We start from the raw sequence: 18137 nt of genomic DNA, 5'->3' as shown, positions 1-18137 counted from the left end.
GGTCAAACATTGAATTTAGAACAGTCACAAGAGAAAAACCATCAACTGGAAAAGGCTCGCCAGAGTGCAGTCAGTACATGTTTTGTGGGCCTGTTTATGCTCAGGATTGTCTTGGAAAGTCCAAAGCACCTGTGGATAGAGGCATGGAGTTAAAGGTTTTCTTCCATTACAAAACTAACAATTCTCAACCAATACACTCAACCCTCATTGCTTGGCTATGACATCTACCCATGAGACCACCTCAGGACAGAAGACACGTCCACTCCGGGAGATACTTTGCCTGCCCTCCTTTCCATTGTGAAGCCTCTCAAAAGCCTGTTCTTCTGGACTCCCCCAGTTTTGTTTTTGTTTGTTTGTTTGTTTGTTTGTTTTTGAGGCAAAGTCTCGCTCTGTTGCCCAGGCTGGAGTGCAGTGGCACAATCTCAGCTCACTGCAACCTCCACCTCCTGGGTTCAAGCGATTCTCCTGCCTCAGCCTCCCGAGTAGCTGGGATTACAGGCGTGTGCCACCACGCCTGGCTAATTTTTGTATTTTTAGTAGAGACGGGGTTTCACCATGTTGGTCAGGCTTGTCTTGAACTCCCGACCTTGTGATCTGCCCGCCTCAGCCTCCCAAAGTGCTGGGATTACAGGAGTGAGCCACCATGCCCGGTGGACTCCTCCAGTTTTTACACTATTCTTTGAAGGTTCTTTAACCCACCAGGAAGGAGCAGAATGTGCATTAAGGGCACTGCTGGCTGCCAGTTGTTGAGCTCCTCAACCTCTTGTATCTCATTCTTCAAACTGTTAGCCTTCTCCTTCACCCAGAAAGGCAAGCTGTGGTAAGAAGACAACACCCTGAGTTTCAGTTTGATGCAAAATTTACAAACACCAACAGCGGATAAGGCATTATATGCTCCAAAAGTAAAAAGACCTCCAATTTAGGAGACCAGCTTCAAAATAAAATATGTTAGTTGTTCACAATTTGCCCCTGCCTTAAACCCAGCTCTTGTTCAGCCCTTCTCTGCCAAGATGCTGACCTTACAGCTAGTATCACCTGGGCTCCTCCGTGCCTCCACATTTTTTTTTTGAAACTCAGTCTCACTCCATTGTCCAGGTTGGAATGCAGTGGCGCAATCTCGGCTCACTGCAACCTCCACCTCCCAGATTCAAGCAATTCTCCTGCCTCAGCCTCCTGAGTAGCTGGGACTACAGGCACACGCCTGCACACCCAGCTAATTTTTGTATTTTTAGTAGAGACGGGGTTTCACCTTGTTGGTCAAGCTGGTCTCGAACTTCTGACCTCAGGTAATTCACCTGCCTTGGACTCCCAAAGTGCTGGGATTACAGGTGTGAGCCACTACATCCAGTCCACATTTCTTTTTGTTTTGTTTTTTTGAGACAGAGTATTGCTCTGTCACCTAGGCTGGAGTGCAGTGGTGCAATCTCTGCTCACTGCAACCTCTGCCTCCCGGGTTCAATGACTCTCCTGCTTCAGCCTCCCAAGTAGCTGGGACTACAGGCACATGCCATCATGCCCAGCTAATTTTTGTATTTTTAGTAAAGACTGGGCGTTACCATGTTGGTCAGGCTGGTCTTGAACTCCTGACTCCAGGTGATCCTACCACCTTGGCCTCCCAAAGTTCTGGGATTACAGGCATGAACCACCATCCCCACCCGTGCTTCCACCTTTGAGCTGGGTTTGGCTGATGGCACCAACAGGAGATCAGAAGGTGGACAGAAATTAGGGCATTTCTTACCTAGCTCCTCCCCTGATGTCCTATCTCCCAAGGCACCCCAATTCTGGCAGTGCCACAGCTCCTGTTGGGCAGCCCTTCTCCCAGAGTTCCAGTGCTTACTGTTCTGCAAACCGTGATCCCTCTTCTTGCTGCTCAGACCCAGGAGTAGTAACGCTTCCCACTGTCACGAGCCTCTGGGTGCTTCACCCTCCCATGTGGGTTCCCCCAACCCTGCCCACACATCCATAAGTAGTCCCTCTCCTTAAGCTGTCTTCAGAATCCCAGCTGAGTGTGCTTTCTGTTTTCTGCTGGGACCTTGGCTAATGCAGACACCCAGAGTCTTCCCAGAGCCACTGAGACTTGAAAGGGCATTTCTGGGCTGGGTGTGGTCCAATAGGTAGTAGGAAGTGTGGCTCTGGGATGAGTTAGAGCAGGGAGATGCAGAATGTTTTCATCTTTTGGGAGCTAGAATTCTTGTGCTTTAGAGGAGAAATATACCACAATTGGCAAAATGCCCTTATAAAACTGCTGGGGGTAGGGAAGTCCCTGCAAGAAAGAAGAGGATGGTTACCAAATAGGTAATTGGTGAAAGTCAAAGTTATGACTTAAAGCCAACAAGCCAAGTAGTAGAAGCCCAAATAAGAAAAGCAGGACTGCCGGGCGTGGTGGCTCACGCCTGTAATCCCAGCACTTTGGGAGGCCGAGGCAGGTGGATCACAAGGTCAGGAGTTCGAGACCAGCCTGACCAACATGGTGAAACCGTGTCTCTACTAAAAATACAAAAATTAGCCAGGCGTTGTGGCATGTGCCTGTAATCCCAGCTACTCAGGAGGTTGAGGCAGGAGAATCGCTTAAACTCAGGAGGTGGAAGTTACAGTGAGCCGAGATCACGCCACTGCACTCCAGCCTGGGTGACAGAGTGAGACTCCATCTCAAAAAAAGAAAAGAAAAGCAGGACTAAGGGCAATGTATAAAGATACTAGCATAAAGAACTACTAGAATAAGAACACAAGCATTTCTAAATATCAAAAGAAAGCATTTTTCAACCTTTGTTGAAGCAATCAAAGAAAACACTGAAAGACTCGCAGTAAATATAATACAGTACACATAATAAATGTAACAAATAATGTAACAGAACTGAAATCAAATATATCAGTCTAATCAATAAATGCAAGTGGCCTAATTCACCTGACTTACAGAAAATATTTTCAAGCTGGCTCACACAGCAAAATCCAATTCTACACTAAAAAGCAAAGTGCTTCAAAAGCTAAAGAATGAGCAAAAAGAATGGGCAAAGGTCAGATGCAAATAAAGTAAAGTAAGAATTAGAATCTTGCCGGGCGCGGTGGCTCAAGCCTGTAATCCCAGCACTTTGGGAGGCCGAGACGGGCGGATCACAAGGTCAGGAGATCGAGACCATCCTGGCTAACACGGTGAAACCCCGTCTCTACTAAAAAATACAAAAACTAGCCGGGCGAGGTGGCGGGCGCCTGTAGTCCCAGCTACTCGGGAGGCTGAGGCAGGAGAATGGCGTGAACCCGGGAGGTGGAGCTTGCAGTGAGCTGAGATCGGGCCACTTCACTCCAGCTTGGGCGACAGAGCGAGACTCCGTCTCAAAAAAAAAAAAAAAAAAAAAAGAATTAGAATCTTAATAACTGGCTAGGTATACTTTAGGACAGAAAGTATTAAATGAGAAAAATAAAGATACTTTTATAATGCTAAAAGACACAATTAACAACAAAAATAGTCTAAACGCTAATATTCAGACACCCTAACTCTCACACTAACTCTCAATCCAAACTAGGCCAAGTGAACAAAAAAAAGGAAGTATAGGGGCTAAACAACGGAACCAATAAAGTCAGTCTTCTGAGTATGTATCTAACTTTCCATCCTGATTAAATGGAATACACTTTCTTTTCAAGCACACATGGAAATGTAAAAATAAATATTAAGTGACCTAATATAGATGCATCCCACAATACTTTGTCCTTGGAAGATACATTAATTGCAATGCCTCATGTAGGAGCCAGATCAAATACCACCCCCTCTGCAACAGGTCCCCAACTTCCCCACATGTCTTTCCTCTAGGTACACATTGTATCATATTTGCTTTCAATTGTTTTATGATTACTCATCTAGTGGTCTCTCCCCACAACAGACAATGAGCCTTGAAACAAATATCATATCTTATTCATCTTTGTGATCCCTGCCTCCATTACCTCACCACCTTCCCATTTCTCCTGTAGATCAAGTGCATAAATGGTACTCAAAAGATATCTGCTGAGTTGACTAATCCCTGTAAATGTACTGCACATTATAGGGACCTTTTCAATAAGTAATCTTACCTCCCTAATTTTTATTCTAATTCTGGCTCTCTCTGTCACTAGCTAACTAGAGAAGACTTGGCAACTTTATCTGGTTCTGGTTATCAGGTTTTGTTCTTATTTTAAAGGTGGATTGTTGCATTTGCAGAGTTAACATTCTTAAATTTCCAAGCACAATTACTACACTATTTAAAGATATGAATAACTTTGATGAGAGTGATGGAATAGTACAAAACTGATTCATCAAATAACTTGGGGAAAAAACTACAATTTTTATTAATAGATGATGGATAATAACATTTTTATTCATAGATAATAATTCCAGCCATAATGAAGTAGCAGGGATCAGATTTACTCTCCTGACTTAAACAAGTAGAAAACTGGACAAAATGTATGAAATAACAGTTTTCAGAATGAGACAACAGGCAGCGCAGGATTGTGATCCTAAAGAAAAGGAAAGCAAATGAAAAGAGCCCTGGAATCACCCAGCTTTTGCCTGGCGGCGCATTCAAGACCACAGCGTAGGATGAGCAATCCTACACAGAGCATGGCATTCTCTATGAGTCTGAGGAGCCGAAGATCTGAGTTCACAGAGTCTTGGAGGGCTGGAAGCTGCAGGGCAGAGTTCTGGGGAAGAAGGAACTATACAAAAAAATGAAATTAAGAAATTCACATGGCACTTCCTTCGAGTCTTTGCTGAATATTAAGACACACATGTGCAGGGTGGAACTCCACAAGATCAGACAATAGAGTGACTGGGAACTGAATGGGCTCACAAAGGGCTAAAAATCATTTTAGTTCCCACCAACCAAAGTGAAGACTCCTCATTGGTCACTCAAGGCATTCAGTAGAGACTCTAAAAGGGCCACATCTTACTTAGTAATGGAATTAAACTATCCCTAAAGACTACTTTAGACATGCCCTAACAAAGCTTGAAAACAAGCCTTAAAAGAATCAAACCAAACGGGAAGTGACTTAACTGCCTGCTACAGCAAAGCCCAGCACTCTTTAAAAAAAGACAAGGCCGGGCGCAGTGGCTCACACCTGTAATCCCAGCACTTTGGGAGCCCAAGGCAGGTGGATCACGAAGTCAGGAGATTGAAACCATCCTGGCCAACATGGTGAAACCCCATCTCTACTAAAAATACAAAAATTAGCTGGGCGTGGTGGCACGTGCCTGTAATCTCAGCCACTCCGGGGGCTGAGGCAGGAGAATCCCTTGAACCTGGGAGATGGAGGTTGCAGTGAGCCCAGATTGCGCCACTGCACTCCAACTTGGCGACAGAGTGAGACTCCATCTAAAAAATAATAATAATATTAAAATAAAAAATAAAAGAAGACAACAAAATCCAAATACTCAACAATATAAGATTATAATGTCCAGTATCCAAATAAAAATTACTAGACATACCAGGAAGCAGGAAAATGTGACCCATAATCAGGAAAAAAATCAGTCAGCAGAAACACACCCAGAAATGACACAAATAATAGAATTAGCAAACAAAAATCATTTTTTTTTTTTTTGAGATGGAGTCTCACTCTGTTGCCAGGCTGGAGTGCAGTGGTGTGATCTCAGCTCACTGCAACCTCCGCCTCCCAGGTTCAAGTGATTCTCCTGCCTCAGCCTCCCAAGTAGCTCGGACCACATGCACCCGCCACCACGCCCAGCTAATTTTTTGTATTTTTAGTAGAGACGGGGTTTCACCGTGTTAGCCAGGATGGTCTTGATCTCCTGACCTCGTGATCCGCCTGCCTCGGCCTCCCAAAGTGCTGGGACTACAGGCGTGAGCCACCGCGCCCGGCCGGCAAACAAAAATCTTTGAACAGTTATTACTATGTCCAAGTACTTAAGGAAAACATGAAAATAGGAAAGAACAATAGATATAAATAGATATAAAAAAGAATCAAACAGAATTTCTAAAGATCAAAATACATAATCACTGGATGGGATTAACAGCAAATTAGACACTACAGAACAAAACAGAGAACTAGGAAACAATAAATGCTAAATCCAGCAACAGAAGCCTTTGTCGCTTCTGCCATGACTAACTGGTTAGTAGACTTTTTCATTAGGGTGACTGTCCCTGAGGAAAGGGTCCATGTCTCCCAATTGTCTTATTAACCATAGCACAGAGGAATATGCTGATCGAATTCTCTCTTTTTTTTTTTTTTTTAATTTGAGACAGCGTTTTGCTCTGTCACCTAGGCTGGAGTGCATAGCACAATCATAGCTCACTGCAGCCTCGAACTCATAGACTCAAGAAACCCTCCTGCCTCAGCCTCCCAAGTACCTAGGACTACAGTTGCATACCACTATGCCTGGCTAATTTTTTAAAAAAATTTTTTTGTAGAGATAGGGTCTCACTATGTTGCCCATGCCAGGTCTCAATCTCTTGGCTTCAAGCAGTCCCCCTGCCTTGGCCTCCCAAAGTGCTGGGATTACAGGTGTGAGCCACTGCACCCAGTCACTTTGTACTTCTTCAAAAAAAAAAAAAAAAATTAACCTTTCTTTTTAGGAAAACCCGACTAATTGGTATTCTGGGGTTTATACATGTAAAAACATATTTGCATATGAACAGTAATGTACAAAAGCTAAAATAGTTGAGTAGGATGATGATGAAATTTAGGCAATTGCTATTATTTGGAATATTCTAGAATAGTGTTTATTAAAAATGTAAAGTACAGACATGAGAAGTCCTAATCGTGTGCCATAAGTAACAATGCAACATAATAAAGACATTAAAAATCTCAAGTTTGGAATAAAAAGCTTTTATTCCCACTGAATTCCAGAGTGGGTCAGACCCTGAGACACATGCCCACTCATATGAGACTGCTTTGTATTAGAAAGTTAAAAAAAGAAAGAAAGAAAAGAAAATATATCTTTATCGGTCAGAAACCAGCTTAGGTAAATGCATGAGGTTCAGAATGGAGTGAAGCAAAAGTATGAAATTAAAGGAACGATATTTCCCTCAAACACAGAAGTGCTCTGTTAGCTTTATTTCTGCCTCTTGAAACTCTAACCATTCTCCCCAGTTGCAATCATTTAAGTATGTGTCTTTCTTTCCCAAAATACTCATGTTCTAGGAATCAGGAACCCTGTCTTTTTGTTCCATGTGAACTCTCCTATTGTGCATGGCTAGCACAACACATGGCATCTGGTAGTTTGTCAGTTATGTCTGTTGAATATGTGACCATCCCAATTGCAGACTCTACAGAGTGTCTATCCAAACACCTTCCTTACAAACTGCCCCACCCTCCTGCTGGGATTCAAAAGGGCCCTGTGTCCTGGTTATCTACCTGCTCCTCTGCAGGAGGAAATAATAAAATAATTGATATTTCATGAAGATGGGATAGCACAAAACATGGTAAGAGAACTCACTTGGGAATTTGTGGAAGAGGCTCAAGCGGAATAAATGTATCAAATTTCTTTTCATAAGGTACTCTGAAAAACAGAAAAGGCAATCATAAAACTGGTATGCCATCTACAGCAAAGAGATCAATACATCATTGCATTCAATAGAATGTCCTGTTTTCCGATTTTAATTTTCAAGTATGGACTTCAAAACTGTAAGAACCGCAAATTTTATTTTATTTTATTTATGTTTTGAGACAGGGTCTCACTCTGTCCCCAAGGCTAGAGTGCAATGGCACAATCTCAGCTCACTGCAGCCTCAACCTTTCAGGCTCAGGTGATCCTCCCACCTCAGCCTCCCAAATAGCTGGGATTATAGGCATGCACCACCATGCCCAGCTAATTTTTTGTATTTTTGTAGAGAAGGGGTTTTTTCATGTTGCCCAGGTAGGTCTGGAACGCCTGGGCTAAAGCAACCCTCTAGCCTCAGCCTCTCAAAGTGCTAGGATTACAGGCATGAGCCACTGTGCCTGGCCCACAGATTTTATTTTATTTTATTTTGTTTATTTTGAGATGGAGTCTCACTCGTTCTGTCGCCCAGGCTAGAGTGTGGTGCTGCAATCTCAGCTCACTGCAACCTCCATCTCCCAGGTTCAAATAATTCTCCTGCCTCAGCCTCCTGAGTAGCTGAGATTACAGGCATCTGCCACCGTGCCCAGCTAATTTTTGTATTTTTAGTAGACACAGGGTTTTACCATGTTGGCCGGGCTGGTCTGGAACTCCTGACCTCAGGTGATCCGCCCCCACTTGGCCTCTTAAAGGGCTGGGGTTATAGGTGTGAGCCACCGCCCCTGGCCCACAGATTTTAGTTGTGATCATTTTTAGTCAGCATCATTATATTTCACATGGTTAATTTTTTAAAACAATGTTTTAAATGTTAATACACCAACTACCCAGCACTTTGGGAGGCCAAGGCAGGTGTGTCACAAGGTCAGGAGATCGAGACCATCCTGGCTAACATGGTGAAACCCCGTCTCTACTAAAAATACAAAAAATTACCCGGGCATGGTGGCAGGCACCTGTAGTCCCAGCTACTTGGGAGACTGAGACAGGAGAATGGCGTGAACCCGGGAGGCGGAGCTTGCAGTGAGCCGAGATCACACCACTGCACTCCAGCCAGGGTGACAGAGCAAGACTCCTTCTCAAAAAAAAAAAAAAAAAGTAATACACCAACTATTTTTCTTTTAATGTAATGATCCTCCCATTTTTCTCCATCACTTTGGTCTAAGTTTATTTCCAAGTTTAAGTCCACCCACATAGTAGTCACTACGGCCAACAATCTGATTCAGTATGAAAATTTAAAAGCTTTCAAATCTGTGATAATAGAGATAGGAACAAAATTAACAACCACTTTTTTGTAGTCCAAGTCCTGTGTGCAATTTTAATTATACACATGCATGTGTGCAGACACTAATTAACTAAAGATGAGCTTTTCAAGGAATTTTCATCCAATCACATCTTGTTGACATCTATCCCTTTTAAAATATAATTTCTGTGTAGTAGAGAGACACAATTCCTTTAAAGTTAACTATATAATGCTAGTATTAACATACACTTACGTTGAAAAATTCACTGGTGGGAGCGTTGATCCTGCCTTGTGGAAGCCTTTACTCTGTTCTGGGTACATATATGGATTATCCCCTGGAGTTGACTTTGGGATTCCATTCCTGGGATCAATATCTGTGGAGAAGGTTTGAAAACAAAATCATACAAGGGCTGAAGATGATCCACAGATTTGCTGTAAGTATTGGCATGACAATGGAAATAGGATATTTTAGTAATTTATTATAAATTACATAAAAGTTTCTCAAAGTTCTGTTTGTGATTATCTTGTCTTAAGGAAATGAGCCTATGTTTGGGACATTTTCCAAAAAGTGTTGTTATAACTACCTCACCCTGGAAAAGAATTGTTAGACTCAGATGGAGTGCTTTGGTTTAAAATATAAGGTGAATCAGAGGTCTCTTTGCAATGATCCAAAAATCTCTGACCTAAAAATCTCTTGATTCCTGAGCATTAGTGCACTTTGAATCCCTGAGTCTTAGGAAGCCCAAGAAACAAATGTCCCTGGGGCTCTGCCTCTCTGACTGGGTCTGGGAAGGAAACCAACTAAGGATGTCTTGCTCCTTCTGCCTCAAGGACTAGGGCCATGCAGCAGTGGGAGGTGGCTTCCCAGAGAAGAGCAAGATTACTCGGCAGAAGCTTGTACACCCAGCTCAGCCCCTGCTAAAGCCCCAGGAACAAGAAACTAATTACGGGAGTGGAAGGCATCTGCCTAATGCAGGGTGATCATTTAAACCCACATACTTAAAGTCCTTAAAATGGCCTATTAAAAACTTAAAATTAAAAATAAAATAAATAAATCAACCCACACACTTGACACCAGATGCATCTCATAAGAGAACAAGCCTGGACTAGGAGACTCACCACCCTTGGGCTCAGGAAGCAGGGACACAAGGCTGGAAGCATGACCTCCATCTTTGCCACGCACCCAGATTCTTCTAGCTAACTCCGAAAAGCCATCAGCGTGACAGGTGGGAGTTCTTGGGCTAGCGTAGTATTTAATTTTTTATCTTTCTCTTTCAAAAACCTTTTCAATAACTGACTGTATTACACTTTTGATTAGCTCTTCTGTGTAGTGAAATACACCCATGCAGCTACACCCATGCATCGAGTGCCTGCTGGGTATGAGATGCTGAGGATTCAAAGCAGAGAGAGTGGAGGTTTAAAATATACACTGAATCCCCTTGAGGCCAGGAGTTCTAGACCAACCTGACCAACACAGTGAAACCCTATCTCTACTAAAAATACAAAAATTAGCTAGGTGTGGTGGCACATGCCTGTAATCCCAGTTACTCGGGAGGCTGAGGCAGGAGAATCACTTAAACCTGGGAAACGGAGGTTGCAGTAAGCCAAGATCATGCCACACGCCTCCAGCCTGGGAAACAGAATAAGACTCAGTCTCAAATTTTTAATTAATTAATTAATTAAATATATAGTAAATCCAAAACCTTTTGAATGCCAAACCAGGGCACTGACAAGTAAGAGTCGGGTGTTAACAAGAGGTGGTGGGAAGGATTTGGACTTTGGAGTCAGTCGCACCTGAGTTCATACTCACTCCTGCAATTTCTGGTTCTGTGCCCTTGAGCTATTTATTTAACCTTCCTAAGCCTTTGTAACCTCATGTATAAACTGTTTATTTCAAATGGTTACTTTGCAGAGTTATCATGAATACTAAATAATAATGATATGAGCACATAACAAGCACTCAAGAAATAGTAGCAATTATTATTATTTGAAATCAGAACTGGACTAATACCCCTCATCCCAATTATTTTTTAATCTGGAAGTTATGATTGCTATATAGCTAAGGTATAAACTTCTCCCCAGGGAATCTTATCTAGATGGGGAGACATTTGTAAAGACAAACGTAACACTACAAGGCAGTAAATGCCATCTACTATAGAAGAGTGGTTCCAAAATTTTAGCACAACTGAAAATCACCTAGGAAACTTGTTTAAAATGCAACCTTTAACCCAAGAAATTCTGTTTCAGAAGATCTCTAGTAGCTCCCAGAACCAGCATTTTTAATAAACTCACAAGTTGAATATGATATAGGTGGTCTAAGGAGAACACCTAGAAATAGACTATGGTGGCCAGGCGCAGTGGCTCACGCTTGTAATCCCAGCACTTTGGGTGGGCCGAGGCAGGTGGATCACTTGACGTCAGGAGTTTGAGACCAGCCTGATCAACATGGTAAAACCCCATCTCCACTAAAAATACAAAATTAACTGGGCATGGTGGCGCATGCCTGTAATCGTAGCCACTCAGGAGGCTGAGGCAGGAGAATCACTTGAACCTGGGAGGCGGAGGTTGCAGTGAGCCGAGATTGCACCATTGCCCTCCAGCCTGGACAACAAGAGTGAAACTCTGTCTCCAAAAAAAAAAAAAAGACTATCGTAAAAGATATCACAAGATAACATCAGGAGGAAGAAAAAGAGCCAATGGTGTGGTATCCGCATAAGGTGTTACTTTTAGGGGAAAAATCTCCCAAGCAACACTTCTAAGATAACACATTTGTTTAAGCCATTAGGTACCATATGGGGCCTTGGTATAATTTCTGGATAGCTCACCAAAACAGGTGTCAGCCCAAAGTGCTGGCCACTATGCATCAATAGCTGATGGACCCATAACACCGCATGATCAGTTCTAATGCTTGTTTGTTTTTATACAGACCATCCAATTTCCTGGATGTAAAGACATTCAGGAGGTAGAAAATGGGACACATACATTTAGAGACAAATAACCATATGAGGGAGTGAACTGTTCACCAAATAACTTAGTCTGCCCCACATTTCAGTGCCCCAATGCACTTAGGTAGAGCCATGTTCTGACTGATAGACTGTGAGCAGAGATGATATGTACCACCTTTAAAAAGAAGCATTTAAGGAGCTGAAGTGAAAAACCTTCCAGCATTTTCTCTTTCCCCTTCTATGGCAATCTTAGAAGCCACAGGTTGAGACGGAAAGGTCACAGATAAAAGCAGACAGGATTCTTGGAAAGGAACTGCCCTGGAGAGCTGCTGGATCCACAGTGGACTTTATAAGAGAAAGGAGCAAACTTTAGTGCTTAAGCTGCTGAAATTTCAGGGATTGTTACTGTGGCAGAATCTATCCTATTCTGACTAATACAATATGCGGTACTGTAGGAAGAGCTACACGATAGAAAATTATATTTTCAGACCCATTTCCCTACCACCTACAATCATAGATGGCATTTTGTTCTGTGGCAACAACTAGGCCTTTAGGGAACTCCACCAATATCCTGGTTATGGTTGATGGATCACATTCAACCATTATTTAAAGATATTTTGATTGATTTTTTTAATACAATAATGCGTTGCATTCCAGTTTAAAATGGCAGCTGGTTGGCAGTCCCTAAGCCTGCCTCTTCATCTCATCCAAGAAATAATGAGTGGCAGCCGGGAGTGGTGGCTCATACCTGTAATCCTAGCACTTTGGGAGGCCAAGGCAGGTGTTTGAGGTCAGGAGTTTGAGACCAGCCTGGCCAACATGGTGAAACCCCGTCTCTACTGAAATACAAAAATTAGCTGGCTATGGTTGCACATGCCTGCAATCGCAGCTACTCCAGGAGGCTGAGACATGAGAATTGCTTGAACCCGGGGGGCAGAGGTTGCAGTGAGCCAGGGTCACGCTACTGCACTCTAGCCTGGGTGACACAGTGAGACTCTGTGTCAAAAAAGAGAAAGAAAGAGAGAAAGCAAGAAAGAAAGCAAGAAAGCAAAGCAAAGCAAGAAAGAAAGAAAAAGAAAGAAAGAAAGAAAGAAAGAAAGAAAGAAAGAAAGAAAGAAAGAAAGAAAGAAAGAAAGAAAGAAAGAAAGAAAGAAAGAAAGTAAAGAAAAGAAAAGAAAAGAGAAAGAGAAAGAAAGAAAGGAGGGAAGGAGGGAAGGGAGAAGAAGGAAGGAAGGAAGGAAGGAAGGAAGGAAGGAAGGAAGGAAGGAAGAGAAAGAAAGAGTGGGGAGAGAATTTCACAAAGGAAGAAGTGTCCAGTGTCAAGCTTGACAGTATAGAGTGCTGCAGTGAGATCAAGGAAGAGAAGAAATGGAAAAAGACCATTGCATTTGATGTTTAAAGAAGTCACTGTACATCACCTAAGAAGTAACCATACTAAAATGAATCAAGCCTGTAGATCCAACTACCGCTTCACAGGAAGTACACAGGAAAGAGGAACCTGTTAAATGATACCAAGTGATGTAATCAGCAAAGTCCTGATTGTGGTCAATACTACAGGACAAGGCCTAGTTTCTTCACCAAACATATTGCAAGAAAAAAGGAGGGAGGACCTATATATTGAAAAAAAATTAAGAAACGTACCAACCAATTTCAATCTGTGGACCTTACTTGGATCCTGATCCAAACAAACTAAATATTTTAAATTATGGCATTTATGAAATAATAGGATATTTGGACACTGAATATATTAAGGAATTACTGTTGATTTTTTAAAATATGATATTAGGACATGGAATTGTGGTTATGTTAATAAAATAATCCTTATTTTTCAGAGACACATATGATATATTTAGAGATGAAATAATATGATGTCTGAAATTTGCTTTAAAATAATCCCTGGGAGGAGGGGTAATGATGAAACAAGTTAGCCAGGTATTGATCATTATTGAAGCTAAATGGATGAGTACATTGGGTTTCATTATGCTATTGTTTGAAAATTTACCTGATAAGTTTTTCTTTAAAAAAATATGGATTACCACTGGAGTTGGGGGAGGAAAGATGGAATATTCAGGGAAGAGGATATTGGAGGCTTCACATATAAAGTTAATATTTTATGTCTTAAATGGAGTAAAAGAACACAAGTATAATATAAGTATATCTTATATTTCATTCTATATAGTCAACAAATGTTTCATAAATATATCATTGCATTTACTCAGTATTTATAAAACCCTAAAGGAAGAAGGGAAAGAAGAAATGAAGGGATGGAGAGAGGCAGGGAGGAAAGGAAAAAGGAAGGAAGGAAAGTAGGTAGGTCAGGATAAGGTGGCTTACTTTTGAGCCAGGAGGGTAGTGATAAGTGAAGATTAAGATTTGGGTCATTATGATAATCCCGTTTACTTTTGATAGGCACTTGCAGCTCAAGAGTGCAGGGTAGGCTGGCTGCAGTGGCTCACACCTGTAATACCAGCACTTTGAGAGGCCAAGGCCGGCTGATCGCTTGAGCCCAGGAGTTTGAGACTGGCCTGGGCAGCATGGAGAAACCCTGTCTCTACTAAAAATAGAAAAATCAGCCAGGCATGGTGGCACATGCCTGTAGTCCCAGCAACTTAGAGGCTGAGGTTGGAGGATTACTTGAGCCTGGGGCTAGGGAGCTGGCGTTCAGAGCCGCAGTGAGCCAAGATGGTGGCACTGCACTCCAGGCTGAGCCACAAAACAAGACCTTGTCTTAAAAAAAAAAAAAAAGTGCAAGGTGCAGGACTCCTTACAGATTCCCGTATCAATGACCACTCTTCCAGCTCATTTAGTATGGCTTTCCATGTATTTTTCTACCCAAATAAATAAAAGCCTCAATTCTCAAAACTATTTGTCTCTGCTGTGAGTTTAAAAGTCTATTTTAAAACTCAAAACTGAGAACAGTCTACTTCTTTCTCTTTGTATTCCTGCTACAGCAATCCTATTTATTTCTGGAGCAACAGTTGCCTCCTACACAGGGATTTATATAGAAAAATGTGTCATAAATGGTCCGTTGGTACTCAGCAACTTTTGAGGGTCTTTCGGTAAGTCTATTATGAGTAGGTGGGGGCAAAGAACTCACTGAGCTACAAACCAAGGAGATATAGATACACAGGTAGATATATATTCATTTCAATAGCTTTTAATTAAATCAGCAATAAAATAAAAACATGCACTTCAGCCTGAAGGTTATGGGATGTTTTCCTTGTGGAGAATATAAAGTACAATTTAAATGTGTATGCCAGGCAGCATCTAACTAGAACATAAATTCTTTTCTTCAGACTTCAATGGAGGTTTCTATTAATAAGGATCTGAGAGAACTTATCTGATGACTTAAATGTCACATTTGCATTTTATGAAATTCAGAGAAAAAAGAAAATGTGGATCAGCATCTGTTGTGAGTTCTTTGCCAAAACATGCAGCCTGCCAACTGTCCCCTTCACTTTTCTGTCTTCCTGGCTGCACTAGGGGAACACGGTGACTCTACAGGGCTGCCCCCAGCTACAGAATGCAGGGCCTATAGAATCACTAAACTTGAGAGTTTTTCGGGGACTGCACAGTCAAGACCCAGAAAGAAACATCACCGTATTTCTTTCTCCCAAAGCACTTGTCCACCGTCCTCTCTGATAGAGACCTCTTGTTGCCAAGGAAGACACCATTAAAGAAGCACTGCTTTCCGACATGGTAAGTGTGGATGTTGCTGCTAAACCTCGGGTAAAACGTCCACTCAGGACGATGCCCATCTTCTGCAAGACACCAGAAAGCCTTCCATTAGTGCTGCTCCCAGCCTCATAATGCAACTGGATGACAAAAAGCGGTGAAAACTCCCCAGGCACTATCTGGCTATACAACTTTAATTAATGTGTATAATCCCTTGGTTCTACATCAGAGACAGCGTGAAACTCTGTGGGACTAGACACAAAAGGAAGTGAAGTCGGGGGAGAGCTACCTAAGAGGCCTTCTTTGTTTTTGTTTGCTTGTTTGCCCTCTTCATCCTCTCCTTCAAAAATAAAGCCAACTTTACGTTCGGCAGTTAAGTATTGGTTGGGAAGCTCAGATACAGTCTTCCAAGTACCTATGATACAATCTTCCCTCTGATAACTGTGTAGGAAAAATAGAATGCCATCAACCAGCAAATGGTTAGGCCAGCGCCATCCACATGGCACCTCAAGTGGATGAAACATGGTATTGTCTGTAACAATAGCACGCACATGCGCTACAGTGACACTGGGAAATGTACCCATGATAATTTCACATGAGAAAAGCTTCCGTGAGACCTCAGGCTAGTTTCTGGACCTCGCAGTGCCTTTGTTTCATCATCTGATACTTTTCCTGTAAGATTGCTAACAGTGACTTTAAACAATAAAAGATCCCCTAGCAGTTCTAGGGATGCTTGAGAAATGTGGGCTCTGGGATAGCCAAGAAGAGCACAGGATTTGAGGCAAGCAAGTTTGGGTTCTGATCCCATCGCTCTACTTCCTGGCCATGTGGCTTTATGGATGACTGAATGTCTCAAAGCCTCAGTTTCCTCCTCTGTAAAATGGGTATGTCTATGTTAGCCACATAGATCTGTATGTATTGGCACAGAAAGAGGTCCATCATCTATTTATACCATTTGTATACTAACCCATTTATTTTACATCTATATATGCACACGTGTGTATATATACACACACACATATACATTTCAAAATACAGGAAAAATATATATTAACTCTTCACGGCTATGAGGCAGAATAGGGATATTGTTGGAAAACATTGGGGAAGGGTTTTTATACTCTATATACTTCTATATTATTTTAATGTCTTTCTGCAGTATTTTAATGGGTTTTATATAAAGGCATTGTATTTTTGAAAAACATATAATAGCTTCCTGGCAGAGGTGTTGTGAATTTTGAGATAAAGTATGTCAAATGCTTGACAGTTGTGGGCCTTCAGTGATGGTGGTCAACAGTATGGTAGACTTCTGAAAAGACCTGTGGCACAGAGGCATGTGGAGGAGGGTCTGTGACTTACTTGTCTGCAACTTAAGCAGGCTGAATTCCTCAGGATACTTATCCTTTTGGACTTGAGGCAATGACATTTCCAAGGAGTGACCAGAATGTGAGGAGGAGGGTTTCTGATCCAAGTCAGCAGTGGTGCTGGAAAGAAAGCAGAAGGATTCTTTCACGTGCTTAAACTGGTAGTTAGAGCCTGATCTCACATAGTTTACCCTAAAATTGCCCTCGCTTATGAGAACTGGGACTACTCTGTAAAAAGTCCTTGAGCATATCATTTATGTATTCACAATTTAAGGGGACTGAAACTTATTGAAAAGATGGGCAGTCAGAACCTGTAGTTCTAGCTACTTGGGAGGCTGAGGTGGGAGGATCACTTGAGCCCAGGAAGTGGAGGCTGCAATGAGCAGTGACTATGCCACTGCACTCCAGCCTGGGCTACAGAATGAAATCTCATCTCTTTAAAAAAAAGTTTTTTTAATGGATAAAATGGCAACTATCGTGCCATATATATTTTACCACAATTTTTAGAAAGGAATGATATATATTACAACATGTATGCACCTTGAAAGCATTATGCTAAGTGAAAGAAGCCAGACACCAAAGACCACATATTGATAATTCCATTAATATTACATGTCCAAAACAGGCAAATCTACAGAGACAAAAAGTAAATTAATGGTTGTCTTAGACTAGAGGGATAGAAAGATGGGGGTGTGGGGCAATGATTGCTAAAGGGTATGGATTTCTTTTTGTGGTGATGAGAATTTCTAAAATTGATTGTGGTGATAGTTGCACAATTTTATAAATACACTAAAAACCATCAAGTTGTGTACACACCTTAAGTGGGTGACTTTTATGGTATGTGAATTATGTTTAAATAAATCTGTTACCAAAAAGGCATGTTTAATAAAACCATTAAATGCAAATAAAAAGTCAATAAGTATATAGAGAAGATGAATAAATAATCAAAAACAAACCTAGACTGAAATGATTACAATAGTAGAGCATTATGTTTAGTGCTGAACTTCCTAGCAGTTTATAAAGGCCCATGACAAACTTTTATAGGTGTCAGCAGAAAATGCAAACACTTCTGGTTTAAATGGCTTTGCGTCTGAGACCTGGCCTTGGACAGTGTTTTCAGGTACAATGATTTGTTATCAAGTCAAAGGATCTTTTTTCATAACAATGCATCACTCATATTTAAATGGCATCAAAGCAAATTCATATTGCTCGTCTTGTCTGCTCCCTGCTAACAATCCTGTGATGTAGGTAGGACCAATAACTCAGTGCCCCCACCCCTGATTCAGAATATAAGCAATTTTGGAGGTGTGTTAGTTTCCATCACAAGAGTACAGCTGAGGACAACTGGAATTGGGGTTCAATGTCTCAGAACTGTCACTCTCTTCTGCTTATCCTGA

At 41.7% G+C, this 18137-nt stretch overlaps 1 protein-coding gene across 2 annotated transcripts in view; it reads right to left on the bottom strand.

Annotated features, from left to right (window-relative positions):
• SPATS1 (spermatogenesis associated serine rich 1) overlaps positions 1-18137 on the bottom strand; it is a 32405-nt gene continuing 14268 nt past the window's right edge. For both annotated transcript variants that reach the window (XM_030929017.1, XM_010369780.2), the window contains 6 exons: positions 16736-16860; positions 15304-15465; positions 9013-9133; positions 7421-7483; positions 700-815; positions 1-129 (listed from right to left, as the gene is read on the bottom strand). In XM_030929017.1, the coding sequence (XP_030784877.1) occupies positions 101-129; positions 700-815; positions 7421-7483; positions 9013-9133; positions 15304-15465; positions 16736-16860 (616 nt within the window). In that variant the 3' untranslated portion in view covers positions 1-100. The remainder of the gene's footprint in view (positions 130-699; positions 816-7420; positions 7484-9012; positions 9134-15303; positions 15466-16735; positions 16861-18137) is intronic.

This window comes from Rhinopithecus roxellana, chromosome 4 (assembly GCF_007565055.1).
Source record: "Rhinopithecus roxellana isolate Shanxi Qingling chromosome 4, ASM756505v1, whole genome shotgun sequence".
In the NCBI taxonomy this organism is placed as follows: Eukaryota; Metazoa; Chordata; class Mammalia; order Primates; family Cercopithecidae; genus Rhinopithecus; species Rhinopithecus roxellana.
The sequence above is the reverse complement of the archived record's forward strand: the minus strand, read 5'-3'. Positions and strand labels throughout refer to the sequence as shown.